We start from the raw sequence: 19,427 nt of genomic DNA, 5'->3' as shown, positions 1-19,427 counted from the left end.
GCTTGATACTATGAGCATATAATTTGGAACCATTGATTGCACTAGACAACGTTCAACCACTCTAGGCAACCAACGATACAAGCTGTTAAAAATCCTATATCATGAAATTTAGAATCATGACTTAGCATAATACTTTAAAATTTAAAACATTCATGTTTTTGTACTTACAATTTCAGATAATGTTAGTTAATCTTAGCTTGTACTTTCTCTGAAAGAGGGTTACGTAAATGGTTAAATTTCAATTATTTCCTAGATTAAATCAATTACTTTTTTTTTTACATTCTTTCCATGTAACTATCCTCATTTATCAAAATATTTGCAAACTCCCAATGCAACCATTCCTATTTACAAAGTATTTACCTACTCCCAATGTAAATTTTCCTATTTTCAAAGTTAATTTAATGCCTTAATATTTTGATATTTGTGATATCTAATCATTGCTTAAGTTGGATCTTTGACTTGTCGAGATGTGCTTCAATTGGTTATAAGCTAGCACTCCCCTCGTCCTCTAAAAAAACTTCTCACTTCGACTCTTTGCACTATTCATGTATCTACATTTACCAACTTACTTATTTTATTACTTATATACAAAAAAAACAACAAATGTTAATACAAAAATGTTATTGGATTATTCTTAATGCACATTCTCAAATATTTTTTTTTTTTTTTTTTTTGGAATGAATAATTAAAGACACTAATGGTAAATATATTGATTTAATATAATAAAAATATTAGAGAGAGAGAGAGAGAGAGAGAGAGAGAGAGAGAGAGAGAGAGAGAGAGAGAGAGAGATTACCGAAGATGTTAAAGAAGTTTGTGAGGAATGGTGGAGAAGATGTCATGGCCTCATGGGTATGGCTGTCTTAATGACTTAGAGGCTTCACTAAGGCACCGAATAGTAAAATAGAGAGCATTTTGAAATTGAATTAGTACACATTAAGATTTTGGTGTATGAAAACATCGGTTTTAGACTTTGCAAAACATCGTAAACGAACAGGTTGGAAGGCTACAATAAAAATGAGAAAACTATGGACTTAAATCACTTATATGTGATTTAAAGGAAACCAATTCAATACTATAGATTGAACTAAATAATCTACTATTTGCAACGAATTTATTTTATTGACTTATTCACACTTTGAAAAATAACAAAGTACTTTAGCTTTTGTATAAGTACTAATAATCCTAAAACAATTAGAGTTAAAATAACAAGATTAAATATAAATCACTTAAAAGAAGGCAAACCGGTGATGCGAGGCCTTCTAAACACTTCATGCCTAGACAAACCTATTTACATCCTTGGTGCGAAGACCTAACGTCGGAAATAACAAGGATACATCAAATTCTCTATTGTATCTTACTTATTATACTATGGGTAGACATTACTCTAAATCTTGTAAGCATGTACAAACTAGGTGTTGTTATCTAACAAATTTAACAATAGCAATTGTGAAATCATTTTAGATCAACCAAGTCGCCACTAAAGAAAGATCATTAAGATAAAAATGTGTTGCAATTAGGTCATTAGGGAAAAAAAAGCAATATTAAACAAGATGTGAACCATGAGATTAAATTTGGTGGATCAAATAGAGAGTTACAAGTGGAGATTGTGTAACAAGAGCATAATTTTTTCGTTATTGGTGTGCATATTTAGACTTGGATTATAAATTGGGTTCCGTACGCTTTCTGTTTTAGTTGGAGTATTGGTAATATATACTTTCTCCATTCTTTTTTTTAAGTGGAATGCTTGTGATTTTGCACTATTCATACACACTCTTTCACTTGATTGTCTTTTGTGATTTATACAACATAGTCATGCGAGGTCTTGTTAAATTCGTTTCGATAACATATGGGCTTGAATGTTGGTTTTCTGGAAAGACCATTCAACCATGTATCCGTCTTTTGACACTCATGAGCCATATCACTTTTCGTGGACCAATCTTGAGTAATCAGATTCTGGTCTTTTATGGGCTTGAATGTTGGTTTTTTTGAAGGACCATTCGACCATGTTCGAAAGATGGGAGTAGCAAAGACGTGTATGAGATGGATGTGTGGGCACACCTTAAGGAATATAATTTGCAATGAAGATATTTGGAGGAAAGTTGTAGTTGCCGATAAAGGTAAAATGAGGGAGAACCAATTACGTTGGTTATGTGAAACGAATACTAGAAGAAACACCATTGGAGAAAGTAGAAAGGTTGGATCATGAGAGTCTTAGAAGTGGTCGAGGGAGACTTAAGATGATTTGGATGAAAGGAATTAAAAATAATATGAAGAAATTGGGTTTAAAGGAGCGCACTTGAGAGAAGGGGTTGGAGGGAGGGGATCACAGTTGACCACCACTGGAGATGACCGTTGAGTTGGTTTATATAGATGACCAATCTTTGGGATTAAGGCTTTGACATTGTTGTTTTTTTTCGTCATTATAAGAATTTTTTTTCCTTAAGTAAATGATAATCAAGCTATTTGTTGATGAATTATACACCGTGCCTTTATGGTTACTGTTGATGTTGGTAAAGCATTAATAGGAGAAGATAGATGAGAAATACTCATTAGATAATGGGAAGATGATGACAAGGCATCAAGGATAACAATGGATTGTTATTGAAAGATAATTATTTGATACTCCTCCCGTCCATAAAAGACTGCCCTAAACCTCATTGTCACTTTTTTGAGAAGCAAGTGTAAATTTGTGCACATAGGTGGACACAATTATCTATGTTAAGCGATAGAGAGGGTAAGTGGGGTTGCAAGTGGAAAAATTTACCAATTAAGGTATGTAGCAGTCTTTTAGGGAAATCCATTTTTAATATATGGGGCAATATTTTAGGGACGATGGGAGTAGTAAGTTTAGGATAAATGTGGAAAATCCCATCAACTTTTATAATTGAATGTCTTGTCTGTTGTTTTTGCATTTTTTCAAAGATTTCTTTAATGTGGAGGAATGACATGTGGAAAAAGAGGATTCTGTTTTACAATCATTAGTGTTAATGAGAATGCTGGAACTAATAAATTGATCAACAAACCGAAACTTTACATATAACGAACCCAAAATGTTTGGCAGTCAGTATTTAGCATATTGCATACCCTGATAAAACACAAAACAAGTCTGTTGAGAGACTAATTTTCCCTACCAATTCCGCGTAATGGCAGATACAGGCCAGATAAAACTGCTCCTCAGCCCATCTATGCAAAAACCTGGTTTAGATACATTGTGATTTCTTATCTTTGTTTTGAGCTGGTAATCCAATGTCTTATTGTTTATTCTGTTTTTACATGAATTAAATATCAGTGGTTATTTGTTGCATATTTGAACTTAAATTTTGATGGAACATATCTCTATTGAATTTTTTTGTTGATGTTAACGCCTGTTTGTAATTGTCAGGCACTGGACTTGCTGCTGTTTTTATAAATATCTCCGTTGAAAACTTTGCTGGGTGGAAATTCGCATTGACATTTGCCATAATTCAGAAATCATATCTGGCTGGACTACTAATTTATGTGCTTTTCAATTTAGTGCTAGTTTTTTCCTCTGTATATATAGTTACCCATTTTGCGCCAGCTGCAGCTGGATCTGGTATTCCAGAAATAAAAGGCTATTTGAATGGTAAGCAGTTCGTATCTCCGTTTCCTACAAAATCCTACCGGCATCTCATCATGTTAATAAATAACTTACAATTTTGAATGCTTTTTACAGGAATTGATGCCCATGGCATACTTTTATTTAGAACGTTAGTTGGAAAGGTATGAAGTATCTCTTTACCATATTCCAGTCTTTTATTCTGCTGACCAGATTTTAGATCTTCTTACCATAATCCTATCATTTTCTCTTCTTGTTGATTCAATTTTTTTGAAGATCTTTGGAAGCATTGGTTCAGTGGGAGGTGGATTAGCCCTCGGCAAAGAAGGCCCTCTTGTTCATATTGGTGCTTGTATAGCTTCTCTCCTGGGACAAGTATGTGTTAATACATCTATAATTGTGCCCCCCCTCCCCCCCTCCCCCTAGTACTTTCTTACCATACTCCATGCTTTGTATAATTGCATTCACCTCTATTTGCTTGTAATTGGGCCTGATAATCATTCTGTGGCTGGATTGGTAAGAATTTGTCATGGAAGTGAATATTTTGCTGTATTTGCATATATTTTTTCCTCTTACAATGCAAGGCACTTTAACTTGTAGCATCTCTTTAAATTAGGTGCAAACAAGGGGTCATATTTAATAAAATATTCCAGATTAGTGGAAACAATATTGGCAGTGGCAGTTGAATCATATATAAGTAGTTGGAGGTCATGCAAAGAAGAGTTCTGCTCTCACCCAAAAAAAAAAAAACACCCATATGTTAAGACCAAATACATTGATGAAAGGCCTTAGCAAGTATAATGGGATTTTGGGAAGGGGAACGTTTAGGGGACTAGGCTTAAGGGCTGCAGAATTGAAATTCAGAATAGTAAACTGAATGATAAATCATCTTTCTCACATGTTCGAAACAGATATAGAGAAGAATGGTGCAAAGAGATAGGGAGAGCTTTTACATATACAAAATATATAGAGAGAAGGGGTGTTATGTGGAGGGGGGAGGGGGAGTCACTGATATATTAGGATCACAAATGACTATAGTAGAAGCTTAGACATGCATGGACATCTTTATTCTTAGGCATGTGAACAAGGGACTTAGGGCTCTAGGGCACTCATTTATTTACTACAATTAATTGAAAAACAATAGTGAAAGGTGTGCATTTGCATTGCAGTTAAGGATGTCAGTGTGGTGGGTAAAATAGGAGACCTGCCCCATCCTCGCCCGGGTCTTGGTTTGGCAGGTGATGGGGCAGGGATGGGGATAAAAAACATACCCGCCATGGGTGATGGGGCAGGGGTGGATTTTAGCTTGTCCCCGCCCCACCCACCCCACTTCGTACCCTCCCTATCCTTGCCGCCCCACCCACCCCACTTTGTACCCTCCCCATCCTTGCCGCCCCACCCACCCCACTTCGTACCCGCCCCATCCTCGCCCGCCCCACCCACCCCACTTCGTATCCGCCCTATCCCCACCCGCCCCACTTCGTACCCGCCCCATCCCCACATCCATATATTTTTAAAAGCAAAATTATACACTTTTATATTATTTAAAAAAAAATTATGTAAAAAAAAATAGTAAATATAATACTTTGTAATACACTTACATTATAAACAAAAAAATGTGTAATATTAACAATAAATTTTTCTTTTTGCAATCTTTATTAATTATGAAGGATTGTGTATTTGGGAGACGAGGATTAGGCGGGTCTTAACTGGGATTAGGTGGGGGTGGATATCCAAGTGGGGGGTGGGGCGGGGATGGTTTTGGAGTTGTACTCACCTTAGTTTTAAAAAGGCGCGCCTAGGCGCAAGGCACAATGAGGCTCTAGAGTTGGCACCTTAGCTCTTTGAGGCTCAAAGACCTACAAAAGGCGCGCACCTTGCGCTTTTTTCTAGGCTGCTTCTTGCACCTTTGTGCCTTATTTTGCGCTTTATGTTTTAAAGCATCAATAGCTATTGTGTAAGTTTATTTTTCCTAAAGTATACCATGAGACTTTGTTATGGACGGGTTTTCTTCAATTCTAGTGGAGAGAGAAATCCCATAGCCTATAATTCGATTTGAAGAACTTTTGTTATCGATCACATATCCCTTTCATCTTTTCTCACAATTTCATTTTTACACGTATTTAATAGAAATTATTACTTCCTCCGTTCTTTTTTTATTGCACCATGAGTGATTTCACGCTTGCCAATGCATTATTTTGGCTATTAATATCTTTAATTATACTTTATAAAAAAATTACTCCCTTTGGTTTTTTTTTTTGTTTTTTTTTATAAGCTAGAGTTGGATTTGCTCATTTGCCGAGAAACAACTTTGACAATCAATATCTTTAATTAGAGGCTAGTAAAAGTTATTAAAAAATTAATTTATAAAAGTAGACATTATGACAAATCTAGCATGTTATATGATCATATTTTATGCTCCCTTCGTTCCTGAAAGTTCGACTCACTTTGTATTTGCGCGGTATCCAATGAAAATCTTTGACCATGAATATCTTCGGCTATGTGTAAGTGAAAATTATAAAAAGTTGATATTTGAAAAATTTATAATAAGGGGAATCTAATAAGATCCCATATGCTAATTTATTTATATTGTATAAGTCATTAAATGTGGTCAAAATTATTTTATTTTGACCCCATGAATGGTAAGTGAGTCGAATTTTCAGAAATGGAGGTAGTGTTATATATTGGTAAAAATATTAACTCAATGATGACATTTGAATAGTAGAAAATCCTAACTTTAGCTTATAAAAAAAAAAAAAAACGGAGGGAGTATAAAAATTTGATATTTGAAAAGTAGATTTCGAGACGAATCTAACTAGACCCCACATGACTATGTTTTTCTTTATGCATAAATCACAAAAGATGGTCAAAGAAGATTATGTGAATAGTGTAATAGTCCTTATGGTGCAATAAAAGAAAAACAGAGGAAGTATTTCTTTTCTATATGAATAAAGTGCGTCTCACCTACAAAAGGTGCGCGCCTTCGCCTTGCGCCTAGGCTCCAAGGACTTTTTGCGCCTTGGTGCGCCTTGTGCCCTTTAAAACTTAGACTACTCGCCGCGGTGGGGATGAGGATGAATTTTAGACCCGCTGCGGGGATGGGGATGGGGACGGGTATGAAAATTTTAGGTGGGGATGAAGATGGGAAGGCCAACATTCGCCCCGCCCATCCCCGCCTCATTGACATCCCTAATTGCAGTTAGGGCTTAGGGTGGGATGGCCCTCCTTAGGGTATACTGGAGATTGAAGGTGACTCATCTTATCTGTCATTGTTGGCTGCATTAGTGCATTAGGTTTTCTTGTTTTGGGATTTCGGGTCATTCCAACGTTTCTAGGGTTAGACTAGCATTATTGACAGATTAGGATTGAATTGAGTGCATCTCTTGTAACTTCGGGCTTCATAATCATTGTATGAAAGTTGTGCCTAGGCGTGAGGTGATAAGAGGTCAAGCGCCTTTCTTAGCTTGGGAAAGGCACACTGAAAATTAATTAAATTGTTATCAAGAATGCCTCCCCTAATGACCCTTGCCTGCATGTGGTTTGAAATAAACCTAAATTTTGACTAGATCTTTGGCTATCTTTAAAAACACGTTGGTTCTTTTATCATTGTTTTTCTATAAATTTTCACGAAATTGTTAAGACTATTGCATTGAGTTTTTGTTGATGGCAACGAAAGGATGAAAATTTATGGCTACCTCTCTTTTGTGCTACGGTTTTGGACTTGTGAGATAAGGGAATCTTTGTTTTCTTTGAGATTGAGATAATGCAGTGTACCCGATCCTATGTTGGACTAAATTGATCTGCCAAAATTGGCTGTGTAAGCTACTATGTTGATGTTGCATAGTTTAATCACTAGTCTGTCATACAGGTCATATTTATGTTGTGCTTTGACTTGTATTTTTGAAGCCTTATATTTAACTCAAACTTTTGATGCATGATTTCAGGGTGGATCTACAAAATACCATTTGAGTTCAAGATGGCTTCAAGGTTTTAATAGTGATAGAGATCGTCGTGATCTTGTAAGTATATTGACGTATAAATAACCTTTATTTCATGAATTGTTCCTTGTTTATCTGGTGTCTACTTTTCTTTGAACCATTTAAGTAACGCGAGCATGATATTTGTACCACTAATTGCTTCATTCTTCTTTGTTCCTGGTTATTTATAACTCTACTTGGGTGTAAATAATTCCTTTATTTTTTTTTTTTTCCAAATAACATTTTAGCCACATAACTTTGTGATCATGTTTTATACTGGTATCGTGGTTGACAATTGTGGTAGTTGTGTTATGTGGATGAAGAGTTGGGAGAGCAGATAGACAGTGAGGGAGGGAGACATGGGAGGACATTAATTGGTGTCAACAAATGGGATCCTTAGTAATGATTGTTTGTTGTGGTAGTTGGTTTATAATTAAACTAGTGACTACAAAACCATAGCTATATGCAATGATATAGAGAAGAAAGAAGTGGGGAACTAAACAATCAGGAGGTGGGCTTGGAAGCACCCATTAGCCATGGCTAAAAGAAAAATGACAGTGGACTTGAGAGTTGCTAAATATATGAATTAAGTTAACCCTGATATATATAGGATTGGAACTAATTGATGCAAGCCTCCAAGGTGCTCTCCAAAATATATATGGCCACTAATTGAGATTCTCTCTCTCTCTCTCTCTCACTCTCATCCTAATTGACCTATTTTCTTCTCCTCTAAAATTTAATGCCCACCTCTTTTATATGTCGAACTTTTGAAGCTTTAGGTATAAAGATAGTGGCTAGAGAAAAGAGATTGATAGCTTGATAGGGAGAGAGAAGGAAATGGTTATGAAGGATGTGAAAGAGACTGAGTAAGTTATGGCTCTTTTATTCCTAAAATACATTGGTGGGTAGGACCTTTGAGTTTACTAGATTGTGTGCCTCAATTTGCCTGTTTAAACCATTTTCCCACTCTGCCTTACCCTTACCCCTTCGTTTACATATTAATCGCAATTATAATGTAGAAAAGGTCCTATATTTCTGTGAAAGAAAACCTTTTCTATGTGATTTGGTGACTAAGTAGAAATATTTTGGGTACGCTTATTTGAAATGCATAATAGACTATAAAAACATTTTCACTCTGTTAATACCGTGACATCTGAAAATACTAAATACTGTATGTGCAGCTTTGCAATTATAATCGCGTTGCAACTTCAGATTCGTGTTATCAAACACTGCAATATTGTCAAGTTTAATGGTTGTAGGACATAGCACATTGGGCTGGTTTTGTAAGGTGCACGAATGGGGGAAATGGAATGGGATTTTGTTTTATTTGTGGCTGTCTCGTAGCAGCTCATGAGTAATAGAATGTTGGTTGGTTGGGGCTATTTGATTGACCAAGCTTAGAATTTATGTAACTTGATTTGTTGAGATACTTGAAGAATAGTAAATCAGTAATCCAACTATACCCACCTCAACTGGGGATGTCAGTGGGTGGGTCAGTAATCCAACTATACCCACCTCATCTGGGGATGTCAGTGGGTCGGTTTAGTGGAGACCTGCCAGGTTGGGGTGGGTGAAGGGGTGATGGGCATAAAAAAAACCATATACTCTGTGGGTGGTATGGATATACGGTGTAACTGCCCTAAGTGTCTACTACTTTTCTATACATCTTTATTTCTTACGAAACATATCATAAATTAATTTTTCTAGAACTATTTAAAACCAGCCATTTTTTTTTCCAAAGGATTGTGTTTGTACTCTTATGTAATTATTTTGGTTGAAATTAAAATTTTGATTTAGTTATGCAAAGTGGACCTTGGATGGGTAACATGGGAGGTGGGGTTGGTAAGGGGAATAATAGGCAAGTGTGAATACCCAAGTGAATGATGGGGCCAGGGATGGTATGATTTTTGTGCCTGTCGGGATTTTGTACTCGTCTTGGATGAAAGGGGGGAGGGTGATATGGCGATGGAAGGACCAACGTCCTCATTTGTCCCAGCCTGCCTCATTTGAATCCCTCCTTAAATAGCGGAAACACTATTTTCATGTTTGTCTACAGCAGAGGCATGTTCTCTCTTAGAAAACCTTGCAAACAAGTCGTTCGTACCAGGTTAGTTTTCCCCAGTTTACATCTAAGTTAACCACCCTTCTTAACTGTGGACTGTGAGAATTGAGGGCTGCAGGCAAATGCAAACCAATCTCATTGCTGTAGCAAAGCATTCCCTTTTTCTCAATAGATAATGCTTATCCCCTTTCAACCAGAAGAATTGAAAATTCAATGGTTGGCACTTTGCTTGTTTTCAAATGCTAATTGGTATAATTCTGGTTGTTCTGGTAGGCTTGATGAGAAGCAACCTCCAATTGTTGCTGTTCTAATTATTGAGCTCATAAACAAGAGTTTGAGGGATGTTTTGATCAAAGGCTCCATCCCTTTGGCTAGTCTACATACTCCCTCCGTATTTTATTACTTGCTCCATTTCTCCATGCGCGGAGTTTTATGAGAAATAGTAGAAAGTAATAAAATATGAAGGAAGTGAGGTTGGTGGAAGAATAAAGTATGATAGTTGGGAGGAGAGAGAATATGGAAATATTAAATTATGATAGTTGGGGGTCCATTAGGAGAGATTAAATTAGTAAAAAATATTGTGAAAGCTTTCCAAAAAAGGAAATGGGGCAAGTAATAAAATACGGCCGCAAAAGGAAAGTGGAGCAAGTAATAAAGTATGGAGGGAGTATATGATAAATATTTTCCTAAACCATATAATTTTAGGGAACTTTATGAGAAAACTGACTTTCAAAGCTATTCCATCCTTAAGTAGTTTATAGCAAAGAGAAGAGTAAAGCTTGTCTTGTTCTTGTATTTGTACATAAATGATACATACCAATTCATGCTTTTACAAGTGCTGTGAATACTGCTTGTGATCATGCACTATCTGGCTAAAACATCTTAAATCTTTGTATAACCAGATAATGATTTTCTTGTCTTTGCTGTTCCTGCTCCTCTGATATACTCCCTCCATTCCTTCTTGTTGTTCCTATATGGAATCATTTTGTGAGACAAAAAAAGTTAAAAGTAGAATCAACAAAAAGATCAGAGAGAGTGGTAGTTAAGTTTTTTATTATTTGAATTATGTGTATATTAGTCATCCTTACTAATGAGTTTACTTTATGTCATATTTTGAAAAGGTGACTTGTGGCTGTGCAGCTGGAGTTGCAGCTGCTTTTAGAGCTCCTGTTGGAGGTGTGTTGTTTGCACTTGAGGAGGTTACATCGTGGTATAATAATCTTCTTATCTCCTGATTGCAGTCATATCCATGGTTATGTAATATTTTTAGATGGTTTGCATCTCCTTTCCTGATCTCCATCTACTTATGTAGTATATATTATTTTATTCTTGTTTCTCTCTTAAAGGTGGAGAAGTCAGCTTATGTGGCGTGTCTTTTTTACTTCTGCTGTTGTTGCGGTTGTTGTACGTACTGCAATGTCATGGTGTAAGAGTGGGAAATGTGGACACTTTGGTGCTGGTGGCTTCATAATATGGGATATTTCAGAGTTAGAACTTCAATTTCTCTCAGCTATTCTTTTATCAATTCCTACTTTTGTCTGCAGGTTTCTAACCAAACCTTTTTTTAACAGTGGTCAAGAGGATTACTCATTTGCGGAACTATTGCCAATGGCAGTTATTGGGGTGATCGGTGGTCTTCTTGGTGAGTATGTGCATATTTTATTTATCCTATTTGTTCCATATTCTGTATGGGACAGGATTCCTTTTTTTTTTTTCATCATGTGACAGCTGCTGAAATTTCATAGGGGCTTTATTCAACCAACTTACACGCTATATAACTTATTGGCGTCGCAATTATTTGCACAAGAAAGGGACACGAGTTAAAGTAGGTTATTGTTGATCTTTACAGTGTATTATATGTTCTGTTCTGGTGATCTTTCCCCCCTTATTTTTGGGTTGTAAATTAAGCTGTTTTCTTAATTTCTCATTTTCATGCTCTTTTCATCAACAGATGATTGAAGTCTGCCTTATTTCAGTAATTACTTCTGCAATTTCTTTTGGGTTACCACTTCTAAGAAAATGCAGCCCCTGTCCTGCTTCAGAAGTTGGATGTCCTAATCCCCCAGGAATGTATGGGAATTATGTAAATGTAAGTACTCTATCATCTTTTTCATTCATTGTACAGTGTAAATTCTGAAGCTTAATCCTGCTTTTTAAGCAAGTTCTTGGCATTTTTTTTTAAATAAGTCTATCAGGTTTACTGAAAATTCTCTCTAAAAATTTCTCAAGTGTGAAAATGACTGAAGTCAACACACCCTTATATAGGCAAAATGAGAAGGCGAAGGGTCACTCCCAAATTCAAAATTTGGGCGGGAGAATCCCTCGGCCTTTCACCGAGTGACACCTGTAGCAGGCCGTCGCCTGTTACGGTGCGACACCTGTCACAGGTAACACGTGACCAGTCACGTGCCACCTGTGAGGGGCAAATGATTAGGGGATTTTTATCCACCAATCAGCATCCGACACGTGGACCAGCCAGGTTTCGCCACGTGTCCTTCACGTAGGCCAATAGGAGCCTGCCACGTGTCATCAAGAGATTCGTCCTCCTTGGACTAATTGCGACGCGACACGTGTCCATTCATGCCATATGGGTAAATCAGCCGACAAGGCCCAATCTTTGTGGGAAGCCTAGTCAGCCTTAGGTTTAACCTAAACCTAGCACTGGCACGCATCCCAAGGCATATAAATATGCCCATTAATCCTCATTAAGGGGGGTGACACACATTTAACACTCTCACCTAGAGAGACCAAATTACTTTTATTTCCGCATTAATTACTCCTTAATCAAGTACTAACTTGACCGTCGGAGGCGGGTCTCCAATCATCCGGAGCATCCGTTTGTTTTGCAGGTACAGGCGTCCGGTTCCAGTCTCGGAATTGTAACTCTCCCGTAGAACACAAAAAACCCCGAAACAGTCCTATTGAACGATGAGGTATTATATCTCTATAAATTGTTTACATTTATTAAATTTACCATTTTTAGTTTTTATTAATTAATTTTATGATTAAAACAAAATTTTTGTGCTTAAGGTAGCTTAATCAAGTCATTCAATTAACTTAATTTTTTAATTTTTAATTACAGGGTGATTACTATACTTTCATGCCTCGATTAAAGCCAACATTGTTCAACACTTTCGTCCAAAATTCATTGAACGAAAAGTGTACTCCTTAAAAAAAATTTCAATGCATAGATTTGATTTTGTACAATTATAATTTTTAGATCAATTTCGCAACAATTTTTCACTTCTGGATAAATATATTGATTTATTTTATAAAATTGTAAAGATTATTTTATATCAATTTTGTTTTTGCTAAGTGTTCAATTTATCCACTTTTATTAGATGGAGTAGATATGTTGTGAATGAAATTGGTGATTCAATCGAAATAAATGATAAATAATGGAATACATGTTTTTATTATTTTTTAATAATGATTCTTATCTATATTTATGTGTATCTAATACTTTTTTTGTTATTTTTTTAATGTTCTTATCAAAATATTTATTATGGGGAATAAATTACATAAATTAATAAAAAAAGTATCCTTAACAAACAATAGCAAATTAATCTATGAGTATGATCTAATTACAAAAATTATATTTTTGTGTGATTTTAATATTTTATGTATAAAAATCGTGCATCGCACGGACTTTAAAAAAATTGTAGTCATGAAGATTAAGAAAGGAGAAAGATATAATATTTGGAAATTAAGAAAGTATAGCACTTAAAAAATGGAGGAAAAATTACTCCCTCCGTCTCAAAATTACTCTTATCTTTCGAAATGATTTCATTCTATAAGTTGTCATTCTGTTTTACAATTTTACACTTTACAACACAAATATGTGTGATTTTGCTCGATTGCAGTACTTGTACAGGGAAAAAAATAAAAAATTAGAATCAACAAAAATGTTCCAAGAATGCAGATAATGAACTCCAGCCTTCAGGAGATACCAAAACCTACACGATTTTAGAATTAGTGCTATTATTTATTTTGCACCAAAAGACCATTTAAAAGTGGTTGCTCCACATCTACACTTCTTGATACTGAGCCTCCGTTACGGTATTGAGCTCTGTCAAATTCACAAACAAGCAGAAAAGTTAAGAGAGCCAAAAGATGAGAAAGATTGTGACCATAAAAACCTTAGTCTTATAGCGGTGATAAGTAATACTATCCTTTTTTTCTCCTTGCAAGTTTCAACTCTACTCCAATTAGCTTCGATTTCTGGCCTAATAAAACCCAACTTTTCTCCACTGATATACAAAAATGAATCTGATTTTACTCATGTTAGACCACCTAAGATATATATTTTCAATTTATCATTAGACAATGTTATCTTCATGGCTCACCGTCCAGCTATCTCCCATGATGTGCAACACCAGGGACAGATAAGAGTTGGGCGGTGTCATGAAAGAAACTTGATTAAGTAGAGTACGTCACTTGTGCAGAAAACAAATTCTCTGCATTGTTCCAAGTAGAAGTTGGCATCAGAAGAGCAATGACAAGCTAAGTTCAGGACTCAGGACAGGTGTCAATAGGAGATCAGATGCACACAGTCCTAAAGTCCAGGGAGTTTTGTTCTCTATAGGAGGATAGAAAATTATGAGGAGCAGTGAACTCAGTGGCTCGACAAAATTTTTCCAATAAGGTCAAATTATTAAACATTTATTTAGCACAAGAATTCTATTCCACATTTCACATAATTTGTGAGCTAATAATCATGAAAGACTTCTCAACAGTAAGAGACCTTACACTAGTCGATTGGAGTTCTGTGTCCGACTCATCATCACTCTGCAATTAAAATCATAGTCTTCTTAAGCATGATTCAAGTAAATCAGCATAATGAAGAGACAAAAGATATGTCAATAACATACCTCAATTATCAAATCCTTTCGTGTTATTAGACCTAAAACACGCGAAGGCCGAGGGACAACCAATAAATGCCTTAATCCTAATTGACGGAATAGATTATACACCTGAACAAACCAGATGATGCAAGATTGTGAAAATTCATTTAACTAGAAACATGAAAACAGAGATGAAATTATATCTGGTAAGAAGTCAGAGCGGTTTACCTTTGTCAATGACATATCTTCAGGGACTATATACGGTGATGGGTTCAAAAAGGGGGCGAGATCTATGTACATATCTAAATCATCCTGGCTCAAATGAATATCATCAAGGCTAAGCCCTGTACTTGAAACTGGTTTGATGAATTCAGTGTTATTATGCCTGCAAAGAGGAAGCTTCCATCAGTTTACCAGTTGAACAATAAACCAAGGTCTAAGCAGCAGATTACAGGTTACCTTATCGGGAAGGATCCACCTCTTGAATCACTAGGCAAAGAGCTATGTTGGAAATCCACCTTGGACTGAAGAAGCACCAAAAAGTGACTGCGTTGGGCACATCACATCAATTCCGAGTTATTTTAAAGTTACAGATGCGCAACAAAATCAAAAATATAGAATAAAGGACAAAAGTGCTCAAGGCAAACCTCCGAAGCATCAGTCCTATAATGAGCGTCTCTCCACTCCTTGTGTGATCTATCACCTAATTGGCAGGTCAAACACGAGAATTAGTAGGCTAATTTTCATGGAAATGATGAAGCCATTGACTTATTTAACTTACAGGGAAGCCATTGTGCTTGTTGCATCTCAGAATAGAAACCGCATCTGAAACCTTGATAACACGAGGAAGACTAACAACCTTCAAGAATAATGTTAAAGCAAAAAGTTAGAGCACAACACTCCCAAAAACATATGCATGGCACATATTCTCGGTTGGAATACAAGGCAGAATCCTCATAAAGCACTGACCTTTCGAGTTCGACAACCCTCTTTTGCAGTCATCCTCCGCATTTGGTATTTCGGTCTTGAATCAAGCAAAGGGATACCCTTCAACCGAGCTTGCTCTTCATACAAGCCATCGTTGAAGGCATCACCAACAGCCTGCACATTATTTCAGAAAATCAATAATTTACACGGAAGATGACACCCATCCATACATATGAGCTATGTGCAAAATAATAATAAAAAAAAAAAAATTAAAATTTTGTGATGGTTCAACCACACAAGCTCAATTACCCAGAGCATACCTTTGATATAAGAAGAACTAGCATGATAAGGGGTAGAAACTTCAAATTATTCGAGATTTCAACCATGATGACACAAAGGGACACTGTCACCCGCATTGAGCCTCCTAAAAAAGAAGCAGCACCTAGAAGAGCATATCTGTAACAATAAAAGTCATATTGCATTAAAAATGCTGCATGAAGGGAGCCAAATACAGCCTAAGTTCTGCAAAGCACATAACTAATCACATTAAGTACAAGGTTCATTGACATGGATGCTCTCAACAAGAATATGAACACTCTTCCCAAAACATTGAGAAGTGTAAACAAAAGTAAATCCACCCAGTTATCCCATAAGCCTGCCTAAAGCAAGGTAGGAAGGTAAGATTTACAGGGTGCTACTACCATGAGGTAAGATACTCTGGTCACTAATTAATTAAGCTTGGAAAGTCACTGATTACTCTAGAACTCCATAGCACAGTGGTGAAAGAAAATTTATAAAAAAAATAAAAATAATAACCAAGCAATTCCAAAAGAAAATCAAGGGAGATATTTCCCTTTCTTGAAATCCACAACCAGAATCTAATTCATAGGTGTACCCATGATTCATATCAAGTAAAGCTGGGCATGGGCCGGGCTGGCATGCGGGCTGCCCAGCACGGCACGCCAGATGGCCCGGCCCGGCACGACACGGTACGTGGAACGGCTGGTGGGTCGTGGGCCGTTCCGTGAACAAGGAAATTGAAATTTGGCACGAGCACGGTGGGCGGCACGAACACCGGCCCGTCAGCACGGTCCGCCAAGCGCGATACTTTTATAATAAAATTAATATTTTTTTAACAAAATAATAAAGCAAATATTAAAAAAATAATAAAAAATAAATAAATGGGCGGCACGGGGGGGCGGCACAACACGGCACGCTAGGCACGTGGGCCGTGCCGTGGGCCGACTTGTGGAAATGACCGGCACGGCACGACCGTGCCAGCATGATGGCACGGCCCACGGCGGCACGGTGCCCAGCTTTAATATCAAGTAATTGCTAAAAGGATGGCTCTTAAACTACTTTTACACAGTAAAAATACGAAAATGAAAAGGATGGCTCTTAAAGATAGGTTACATACAACAACATCGACATCAACATGATTCAAACCACCAACATCAGCATAAACACATCAATGTCATCCCAAGGCCTCTAAATAGCTTCTGCCCTAGGGATAAAAGGGGATAAAATAAAATTGAAAAAAAAAAAAAAAAAAAAAAAACAGCTTCACTCCTCCAAAATCAATGTGCCTGATACCAATTGGCCTTTTATCAGATATGCCATGACCTTTAGGTACTCCACACATTGAAAGCAAATCTAATGATACTTCAATTTTTCTGTTGTTTATACAGGATATAGCGAAGAAGAAACAGACAGAAAGAATACTCACGTTCCCTCTTCTATGTTTGGCTTTTTATAGAAGCTGACGACAAACATGCCAACAAGACGGCCATAAGTTGACCCTATCATTATTCCAGGAACAAACTGACCAGCAGGAACAGCTGTTCCAAATGTGACCACTGCCAAAGTGTAAAACATAACCTACAAAGCACGGGAAAGACAATTAGTGTCAATAGGCAGCCAACTATGCACAAGTTGATATAAGGCACACTAACTTCCATCTTTGCTCCAACTAGTAAAATAAAACTTCAATTGCATTTTATCTCATTTGTACAACATATACCAAATTTGAAATTGTGCTAGCCCCGCAGAACATATTTTAATTGCAACTGAGCATTATAAACTATTTTTATGGCACCAGTAGGAAGGTATGGATAAGGCATAAGAGTTAATGGCTCCCAACTCATAATTTTAGGACTTATTCTATTCACCTTATTTTAACTTATTTCAAGAAAAATAAGTTCTGATAAAGAGTTAATAAGGGGTGGTTAAGTTCAATTAATAGCTAAAATAAGTTATAATTAGGTCTAACAAGTTTTGATAATTTTAGATTAGGTAAGCTTAGATAAGTAAAAATCAGGTGCATAGAATACACCCTTACTACAGCTGACCACACCCTTGGGAGACATATATTACTACATTTTTCAACATAGAGGGAGGATGGGGGTGGGATGTCAAGACTCGAGTGGTTGAAGGCAGCAAAACAGAGACTAATTTCAAAAAATAAATATAAAAAAAAAAAAAAAAAAAAAAAAAAAAAAAAAAAAATCTAACTCTTTTAAAACAACAAAAATAAAATGCACACTTCAAAAATAAAAATAATCTATGCATGAACCTCCTTGAAACAAACAAATATTAGTGTAAAGTTTATCAGATAGTAGCACATATTAATATATCTATTAGAATTATTATGCCCATCCAATATCAAGCAAGTTAAACAACACTAATTTGTGTAGGTTATAATAGCCAGCCAATGAAAAAAAGAAGGTTGTAGCCACAAATGGACAATGGTTTCCTGACCATATTTGTCACCTCAAGCACCTGGTATTTAATAGAATTAAAATAACCTCAACAATAGACAGAAAAAAAATACAATGTGCATTGGTGCCAAATTATCAATTAAATAAACAATTGATCAATGCCACATTTTGTTACAATTTTTTTCATATAATTCATGTTATGAAGAGAGAGGAAACAGGGAAATTAGGGTTCGTGTTAAGCTATAGATTTTTTAAAGTACCAACACCTTGGGAAAGCATTGTAATAAATTAAAAATGCCCCACACAAAAGTTTGCTTTTTCGAGACTTAGGCTCCATTTTACCATGCCTATTTTTTGCATAACTTAGCTTAGCTAAGCGTAATATTTGCTTAGCTTATATTTGCTTGGGAAAAAAAACATAACATTGCTGATACTTGATTAAATAAGTAGAGGAGAACGGAGCTTTAGAGGATTAGAATCCCCTACTCAAAAACAAAACTTATGCTCACAGCTTCAAACCAAGGGTGTTGAAAACATAAACAAGAAAACAAGACATACCAAAAAGGTTAACAAGCTCTGAGCACTGTATTCATGAATCGTTTTGGCGCTAAATAAATTCCTAATAGCATCATCCTGCATGTAAAACCAAAATCTGTTGGAAAAATGGATGAGCAGAAAAGCAACAGGTGAAAGTAGGAAGGCTTCCACATCATCTAAATCACCTGTGTGTTGAAGAAAATGGTAGCTAGATCATTGTATTCCTTGTTACTGCGACAGTAAAACTGTAAACGACAAAAATTATAAAACTAGGAGATATAATCAAAGGCTTTAGAATAATATGATTGAACAACAATACCATGCAGAGACAATCAACATCACCACTTAAGCCCTAGTATCTCTTACGGGATTCTGCTAGGCTCGCACAGTGCATCACCACTAGCACAATCATCCTAATCATCCTAATGATAGCTCCCTTAGACATCCTATGATGAATTGAAGATGGTATCCTCTCATGTTACTCAGACTCTTCACTTATACTCAATGAGTCAATCGGTACCTAAGTCTCAACACTAACATAATGTGGGCACTAATATTTAGTCTTATACTCAAAAACAAATAAATATAAATAGCAATCATATAACCCCCATGTTTGAATGCTTATTGCACCGACTGTGATAACTGTGAGTAACATATCTCCATTGCAACCATGATTCCATGGGGTCGGCTACACTAGGCAAGTAGGAAGAGTATGCAAACCTCTCTAAATTCCCTATCAAGGCTTAAAAACATAGCTTAATCAGCTCAAGGGTCATATTAATA

At 36.3% G+C, this 19,427-nt stretch overlaps 2 protein-coding genes across 4 annotated transcripts in view; one reads left to right on the top strand and one right to left on the bottom strand.

Moving 5' to 3' along the window:
- The window catches only part of LOC110685133 (chloride channel protein CLC-d-like), a 13,059-nt gene extending 1,145 nt beyond the window's left edge, over nt 1–11,914 (top strand). The window contains exons 3-11 of one of the 2 annotated variants that reach the window (XM_021861601.1): nt 3,386–3,607; nt 3,698–3,744; nt 3,857–3,955; nt 7,525–7,599; nt 10,741–10,829; nt 10,966–11,106; nt 11,191–11,261; nt 11,365–11,444; nt 11,571–11,910. In XM_021861601.1, coding sequence (XP_021717293.1) covers nt 3,386–3,607; nt 3,698–3,744; nt 3,857–3,955; nt 7,525–7,599; nt 10,741–10,829; nt 10,966–11,106; nt 11,191–11,261; nt 11,365–11,444; nt 11,571–11,756 — 1,010 coding nt within the window. In that variant the 3' untranslated portion in view covers nt 11,757–11,910. Of the gene's footprint in view, nt 1–3,385; nt 3,608–3,697; nt 3,745–3,856; nt 3,956–7,524; nt 7,600–10,740; nt 10,830–10,965; nt 11,262–11,364; nt 11,445–11,570 lie in introns of both variants that reach the window. The other variant, XM_021861596.1, reaches the window with a different exon arrangement.
- A 1,428-nt stretch (nt 11,915–13,342) lies between these two features.
- LOC110685122 (chloride channel protein CLC-d-like) lies at nt 13,343–18,933 on the bottom strand. Of its 2 annotated transcripts, none has more exons than XM_021861587.1 (12): nt 18,830–18,933; nt 18,666–18,740; nt 17,117–17,268; nt 15,711–15,846; nt 15,433–15,564; nt 15,245–15,322; nt 15,111–15,166; nt 14,923–15,009; nt 14,692–14,848; nt 14,491–14,592; nt 14,364–14,407; nt 13,343–13,688 (listed from the first exon to the last, which is right to left on the bottom strand). In XM_021861587.1, exons 3-12 carry the CDS (start codon nt 17,263–17,265, stop codon nt 13,601–13,603), a joined length of 1,029 nt encoding a protein of 342 aa, XP_021717279.1. In that variant the 5' UTR covers nt 17,266–17,268; nt 18,666–18,740; nt 18,830–18,933; the 3' UTR covers nt 13,343–13,600. The 2 variants fall into 2 exon arrangements, with proteins under 2 accessions (XP_021717279.1, XP_021717283.1); XM_021861591.1 differs by having other exon boundaries at nt 14,369–14,407.
- Nucleotides 18,934–19,427: the final 494 nt, after the last annotated feature.

This window comes from Chenopodium quinoa, unplaced genomic scaffold, assembly GCF_001683475.1.
Source record: "Chenopodium quinoa cultivar QQ74 unplaced genomic scaffold, ASM168347v1, whole genome shotgun sequence".
NCBI lineage: Eukaryota > Viridiplantae > Streptophyta > Magnoliopsida > Caryophyllales > Amaranthaceae > Chenopodium > Chenopodium quinoa.
The sequence above is the reverse complement of the archived record's forward strand: the minus strand, read 5'-3'. Positions and strand labels throughout refer to the sequence as shown.